General features: G+C 41.3%; 1 protein-coding gene across 1 annotated transcript in view; it reads left to right on the top strand.

Moving 5' to 3' along the window:
* The first annotated feature begins 3,631 nt into the window (after positions 1 to 3,631).
* LOC104951167 (ras-specific guanine nucleotide-releasing factor RalGPS1-like) overlaps positions 3,632 to 8,065 on the top strand; it is a 66,057-nt gene continuing 61,623 nt past the window's right edge. The window contains exon 1 of the mRNA XM_010777807.1: positions 3,632 to 3,958. Within this exon, the coding sequence (XP_010776109.1) occupies positions 3,886 to 3,958 (73 nt within the window). The 5' untranslated portion in view covers positions 3,632 to 3,885. The remainder of the gene's footprint in view (positions 3,959 to 8,065) is intronic.

The raw sequence follows: 8,065 nt of genomic DNA, 5'->3' as shown, positions 1-8,065 counted from the left end.
ATTTCCTACGTCTTCTGTCGTGTGATGGGTGAGGGTCGCATAGCAAATCCCTGAGTTTAGTACACGAGACAGAACCTGTTTTGGGGCACTAATCACGAGTTCGAGACACTAACCAACTGGGAAGGGTTTGACGTAACGGTATTACTTTTTTTTTGCAAAGCAATTTTTCTAATTTTAGTAGTGAAAATTAAGTCGTCACGAACGAAATGAGAAACTTTCAGTAGTGTACTTACGTTAACATTAGTTCGCGCGTTTGAGACCCCTTCTCGGCCCGTGCGGTTATGCCTTGTCACGATGTATGACGCTCAACGTCATATACACCGGCCTATCCGCTACCGAGCGTCTTTCCTCGTTAAAGGTATCTGGCGGTTACAATTTTCTACGGGTTAAAATGTCGCGTCTTGTTCTTTGTACAAAGATGGGATCGCGACGAGGTTATGTAAAATAATAGCTATATCAAATCTAAGGTGGAAGTACTAAGTACTTTAGACACTACCTAACAAAAAGATTGTGCTGGGAGAATAAATGATAATCCAGAAATTTCAAAACGTATTTAATCCCCGCACCACTGTGTAAAACTCACTGGCGAGACAGTTCACTAGCGGATCGAGGCCGACGATCGAAGAACAACGAGAGAGACGATCGACGAGGCACATCGGATCGATGTCCGGCCACTCCGCACACGACGCGTCGCCCCCCAGAGACGGACCAGTGCAAGTAGGTCCTTTGTGTTGAAACTTCGGGCCGGCACCAACCAACAAGAGTACGAATTATGCCCCCCGATAACACTGAGTGAGACGCCAATTTTGTCTGCCAACGTACCCTTACTCACGAAATTAAATAACGCAATTCCCTTTAAGCTCACCGAAATAAATACACAATATATTTGTTTCTCTGAATCGAAGGGGGAAAATACAAAAGCATTTCACACAATTTAAACCAATCAATGTTGTGTAATTAACAAGGTTAACCTGGTGTTTTTTAGTCGATGAGTAGTGCAGATATCACTGTAAAATCAATCGACAGTAAGGGAATAGGGGTGTACAATTCTCCGTTATCCAATGGGAATGGAAGCTCACATTGCCTTTAAGGGCAGCCGACAGAAACGAATGCCGTGCTTCCATGAGCGTCAAATCCCGCCGCAGATGGGAATACATTGCAATCAGTTGAAAGCTATTTGTGTCCCTTTATGAAGCTGAAGGAGCCTAGGAGCATCACAACTGCACGCCACGGGACCCTGACCAAACGTCGCTCCTGGACGATTATGGAGTGAGAGTGTGTTGGAGGAGTCGTGGAGGGGAAATTTGAGTATTGAGAAACCTCTATGGCCAAGACGCAGGAGAACACGGCGACGCAACAGCCGGCGTCGGCGTCGGTGAGTCCTCTGGTGACTGCTTGGTGTGTCAGGGCCTTAATATGTGCAATAACAATAAAGTTGAATCTAATCTTGAGCAGGAACAAATGTATTTACTTAGTACATATCTGACATTAACGATTAAACACATGTGTGCATTCTTTATAAATGCAAACCGAGTCAAGCCGACTCCGGAGGTGGCGGTATGCACCTTAAAGTTGTTTGCAATCCGCCAAAAAACCGAGAGAAGAAGAAGAAGAAGGCGAAGAAGAAGGCGAAGAAGAAGGCGAAGAAGAAGAAGAAGAAGAAGAAGAAGAAGAAGAAGAAGAAGAAGAAGAAGAAGCCGACTCGGAGCTGTCCGACTTCAGGCAAGCTTTTTGAGACCTCCCCCGGCTGCGATCGGCTATTCTCGTCTACTTTCGAGACGAGCCGCAAGGCGTCTCAAACAAGCCTATTGTGGGGCAGCATTTTCTCCTCTCCTTTCGGTGAGGGAGGTCCAGTGATTCCTAAGCTAAAGGAGGTTATAAAGGAAGTTTGAAACCTCCTTTCCTATCATCATAATTCGAACGGCACTTATCATGGTTGCCACAGAGACGACTTCCGGGTCATTTCACTCGGTTAGGAAGGTTCCTAAGCTAAATAGACTATTCGACTGCAGCCCACGAGAAGCAGGGAAATTCGTTTTAAGAGCAATAGGACGTCCTTTCTTCCGGAGCGTCACGTGAAGCGACGTCTGTTTGTGATGACACCGCACAGCTGTTCGTCTGACAGCAGCCAGCTCCGTCCCCGTTATTTTCACAAACACCCTGTGAGGGTGTTTGTTAGTACACATTTACTGACACAAACATTTGTATCATCTGTTGTAGACCCAAATACATTAAATAAAATAAGAACTCATTCTCAAAAAAGAGAAATGCCATTCTTAAAATAAAAGCGATCATGAAAATGTTTCCAATAAATGAATAAAATGATTTTTGACCACTTTGTTGTTCAGATATATCACATATTTGTAACTAAATGATACATTAATTTAAACAAAACACAGAATAGACTGAGGAGTGACTCGTGAGTTCAGTGGCGGTTCTAGACCAATTTGACTGGGGGGGCCAGGCTGGGGGCAGTTATTTTCTGAGGGGGGCGCACAATAAATGCAGGACGGAAAAAGAAACAAAGACAGGTATTGAAGTAATTGCGCCATACACCTAGAAACAATGCAGAGCTACGTGAAAAGCAGGTAGCAGTGGCGGTTCTAGACCAATTTGACTGGGGGGGCCAGGCTGGGGGCCAGTTATTTTCTGAGGGGGGCACAATAAATGCAGGACGAAAAAGACAAAGACAGTATGAAGTAATTGCGCATACACCTTGTATTATACAGCGTTTACCTTTGTGTGCTGGTTGAGGGCTTGCGGGATTACCGGTAGCTTCGGTGCTCGACGTGTTGGAGACCCCTGCTCTAATGGGTCCGACTAGAATGTCAAATATTGTTACTTCTGCCTATTCCGTCAGCCAAGAAATCGTTTAATCATAAACTTTTTTTTGTTTTCATTTTTAGGGGGGCCACAGGGGGGTCCAAAGACAGTGTTAGTGGGGCACTGGCACCCCTGGCCCCCCTTAGAACCGCCCCTGCGTGAGTTTCATGTTTTTTTCACTCCGCTGGGAAACGGCTCTCATGTCAAGAAGCATCAGATCAGTGCATGCGCTGCATCGTCCAATCAGTGAGCGATACACAGTAAGGGGGCGGGGCGAGTATCTGTGGATTTCATCGGAGGATGGTCTGGTGGTTCCTCGATTATCGCTCCTCCATTATCGCTCCTCGTTCCTCGCTCCTCGCTCCTCCGGCAGAAATAAGCGCCATGGGACGGTACTCAAGATGGCGCAGACAAATCAACTTCCGGTGATACAGAGGACCGATGAGCGAGGAAATGAAAATAATCGACCTGAGATACAGCCATACGATGCAGCGTGAGTCTCGAGGATAGGAGTCGAGGAGGGGAAATTAGAGTATTGAGAAGCCCCTCATGATGTCAATTCAACCCGGACCCGCAATTCCTGCACGTCTATTGGCCGATTTTTCCTGTCTATCAAAATGTACTGTTTCGATTCGGCCAAATCAACTTTAAACCCCTCTCTCTCTGCTCGCCCTCAACAATAGGCTGGCTGGCGTCCCAATTGCAGTCTTTGAATCACCTCATTGGTTGTTTGCCTAGTCAATCAGACCATTCTTGGCCGTGATTGGCTGCTCTGTCAAAAGTAGGTGGTACATTTCCGGAAAATGCATTTCCTTGTCTGTCATATGCGAAGCTAAGGGAAGAAGAACCGATTTATCCTCTGGATAAATAAATATACCATTTATCTAACAGAAGAAACACGCCAGGCATTTGAATTATACATGATATACAACCTCAATTTGACCCAGGTAGCTTAATGCTAAATTTAGCCGCCGTTTCGTATCAGTGTTTGTTAAGCTAGCTGTTATCACGTCGCTATCTGACTGCAGCCCCCTGCTCTCCAAACACACCGCCTTTGTGGCTATGAGTACGGATTTACTTTCTGATTTGGACAGTCGTTTCTTCGCTGATAACCTCCTGACAAGCGAAGACTGGGGTGAGTTAACGTTTAATGCATTCATAATGTAAATACACGTGTTCAAACGATACAAAGCTAGACGGGTGTGATAACGGGCGTGTGTGGATGCCCCACAGTAGTGCTCCAAAGCCGGGGAGTATAAACTGCGAACCCCCCTCCCCCATGGAAAATCTCCATTGTGAAAAATAAGGGTGTTATTTAATAAAGAATGTGTGAAACTATGCCCAAGATGCCCGTAGCATGCGGTTGCAGTGTGCATGTATGCTTCCTTCGTCAGCAGACCCGGATATGCCTGTTTATCTCTAACACGGTGTGTGGAAACGAGATCACACATTTATAGAAGCACTTGTTCCTTCTGGTCTGTTCTCTTCCTTTAACTCTGTGAGAACCACAGTTTCTCGTCTCGTGTTGCTTGTTTAAACTCAGTCATTACACAAGCATGGGAATATGGCTTCTAAGTGGTTCGTTTGAGAAGCATGCTAAAATAAATCCACCAAACTGAATGTACTTAAAAGATAACACCAAACTGAATGAAGTGTTAGCAGGTTATTACCTGTTTAAACATGAACAACACTATGGACCTGACTCTGTATGTCCATCATGTTAACATATTAGATTAGATTCAACTGTATTATCATTGCATAGTACAAACGTACTAAGACAACCACTAGTGGAAGAAGTACTCAGATGTGTTACTAAAGTAATACTAATAACTTACTTAAATAACAGTACAAACGTGTTGGCATTAAAACATACTTAAAGTACCAAAAGTAAAAGTACTTATTATGCTTAAGGGCCCATTTCAGAATCATATTACATTACTTGATTATAGTGTGTTAGTGTGTTTATCACAGATGGTACATAGATCTCATTTGAAGGCTTCCAAAATGTAGTAAAGGATAAAGGAGCATACAGTGAAAACACTCAGGTAAAGTACCTCAACATTGTATGCAGTTTAGCATCTAATCGGGAGTGCAACAAACTATGAAGTGCAGAGCAAGAGTAAGAAATATATTCAAAATAAAATGTAGGATCAAAATAAGGATAGTAATACACAACACAATGTGTGAGCAATATTAACAGTGTGTATGGATTCAAAGTATGCACATAGTGCAGTGTAAGTAGGAACGAGCAATATGGAGAAAAAACATGACCAAATACCTCAATATAACATTGTTGTTTTAAGGTTGACACATTTGGCTTTCACAAAATATTTACAAGATTATTTAAAAAAAAAAAAAGGTAATGTGGATTTACAGTGGGTCAAGGAACTTAATGCAAACGCCTGTTGAATTCAGGAAATGACATAACATTTCTGTAATGTGGAAGCTTTTTGAACAGCAACATATAAAAGTATCTTTATACTCTAAGACAAGATTTAGTCTCATATCATACATAATATTGATAATAATGATATATTACCGAACCTTAAATGCAGGAAACGGTATACAGGACTGTCTCAGAAAATTAGAATATTGTGATAAAGTTCTTTATTTTCTGTAATGCAATTTAAAAAAAAAAAAAAAATGTCATACATTCTGGATTCATTACAAATCAACTGAAATATTGCAAGCCTTTTATTATTTTAATATTGCTGATTATGGCATACAGCTTAAGAAAACTCAAAAATCCTATCTCAAAAAATTAGAATAGTTCCTCAGACCAAGTAAAAAAAAAAGATTTATAACAGCAAAACACNTGTTTATCCTCTATACTGTCAACGTATGAGCATTACTTCTATACCGTTTCCTGCATTTACGGTTCGGTAATATATCAGTATNTATACTGTCAACGTATGAGCATTACTTCTACAGGACTGTCTCAGAAAATTAGAATATTGTGATAAAGTTCTTTATTTTCTGTAATGCAATTAAAAAAACTGTTTTTTTAATTGCATTACAGAAAATAAAGAACTTTATCACAATATTCTAATTTTCTGAGACAGTCCTGTAGAAGTAATGCTCATACGTTGACAGTATAGAGGATAAACAGCTGGAGGCATGATGTGAAAACTGTGTATAATCATCAGTGGTATATATTCTATAGTTTAGTATATAGTATGGACAGTAGTGCAAGTGTGGTAAGGTGAGTGTGTATTAAAGATAGTTTTTTGGTGTAGTCAGAGTGCATAAAATAAGATACATGATAATGCCGACTTATTTGCATATACGTTACTCAGGCTGTGTTAAGAGTGACTTCCTGGGAGCCCTATAGTATCCATCTTTCCACATATCTATACATCTCTTGAAACCAATCAGAGACACACAGCAGTGAAACATAACCACCAGCTGCTGTAACGTTTTGTTGCTAAATTTGGCCGGCAAACATTAAGATTGAGCAGGTCTTCTGTCTGTTTAACTCTTCTGTTGTTCTTAGAGGAGATTAGATGAAACTTGAATGATTCCCGGGAGAGAAGTGGGTCAATGCAGCTGCAATAGAGATGGAGGCTAAAACACAATGGATATTGACGGCAAAAAAAACCACTGAGGTTATTTGGGAGAAAAAATAAAGCATTAAACAGGTTGCACTTCTTTTCAAATGGGTCCTTAAAAGAAAAAGGCTGTATCATTTAATTAATTATCAACAGATGCGATTATATTTTGTTTGTAATATCAATCTTAATATGCAAAAATGTTGTTAAATAAATGTAGTTGAGTACAATATTACCCTCTGAGATCAAGTATCTTACAAATTGGAAATACTCAAGTGAAGTACACATAAAATGACTTAACTACTAACTCCTTTTTTTAAATGAATAGGTATGTTTTTTGTGTATGTTGTTGTTTTGATGTTGAAGAAACCAAACATGAATAACATTCCAAAGTGTTGTTATGACATTTGAATATGTGATATCTCGAGTACAGAGCAAATATTTGCTGCTACACCAGCGATTCACACCTGCTCTCTTGGACAGGATATGGTTCAATCAGGGCCTCCCTGTTTGTTTCAGTGTCAAAGTCCACACACGTTTTTTCTTAAGGCAAAGCAGGACTAGAGTCAGACAGGGTCATAGTGAAATTCTCTTTACCACATATGCTGCTTAGAAATACCAACATTTTTTTATCTGTCATTTTTTTGCCATATAATACGAGTTAACAAATTAACCAGGCAATTCATCCTTGTGGAACTTTTTCCTCTCGGTTTGTGGGTTTATTCTGGTTGTAGGCAAACTGGTTATATCTTACACAGGCTCCGTCCTCTACTGGACTCTATGAGTACTACCCCTTGACCTTACTATGCGAGCGTTCACCTACTGAGATATCTTTAAACGTAGCCAGCCCTTCGGGCGGGCCTACCTGAGTGCGTGCGCAAGCCCACCGTATATAAGGCGGCCTCGCCTCCTGACTGTCACTGTGTTTTATGAATACTCACACACTTCCTCAAGGATCCAAACAACATTGTCATCCTGTAACACAGGCTTGCTCAATGGAATGCAGTTGTAGCTTAGTAGTCCATCAGGCTGCACATTAAAAAAATATTGCGAAAAAGAGAACAGTAAAAAAGCAGAACTGGTGCATTCTTGATGAGAACAACAAAACAAAGAAAATCAATGATGAATTCATCTTGGCAGAGACTATGGCAGGCTACAAACGTGGCTAATCTTAAACATTACAACATTTCAGATCAGGAGAACATTGTCCCTCAACATGACTCCTACACCGTTCGCATAGAGGGTCCACCACATTGAGGCCCATTCCCAAACCGCGCCCTACACCCTAACCCTCCATTTGCGCGTTCACGCAGAGGGTCCGCCATATTGGGGGCTGTTCCAAAGCAATGAGTGTGGAGCGGTGTGGAGGGGGAGTGGGCTATCAAGCCCTCAAACAGCGAGTCTGCAGCGGTGCTGACTTGAGACCGGTCTCTACCTGACCGGAGTCACGCTGTGTGTGTCCGTCAGGAAACAAGCTGTTTCCAAGTAGTTCCAGCAAACATCCACTGATAAACTACGATGTTAACAACCTCATGATAACCTCATATGTTTTAACTTAGGATCATACCTGTGTTTAGTCTAGAAAAAGGTAAATGTGTGCATTTTATTATAAAGTTGTGTATATTTACAGACCGTTGCAAAAACTAAGAAGCTTATAAACATCAGGTTTAAAACTAAAGAGCTTTGAAACACAA

This window comes from Notothenia coriiceps, unplaced genomic scaffold, assembly GCF_000735185.1.
Source record: "Notothenia coriiceps isolate Sejong01 unplaced genomic scaffold, NC01 NC01_scaffold00000339, whole genome shotgun sequence".
NCBI lineage: Eukaryota > Metazoa > Chordata > Actinopteri > Perciformes > Nototheniidae > Notothenia > Notothenia coriiceps.
This window is presented reverse-complemented; position numbering and strand designations above follow the sequence as displayed.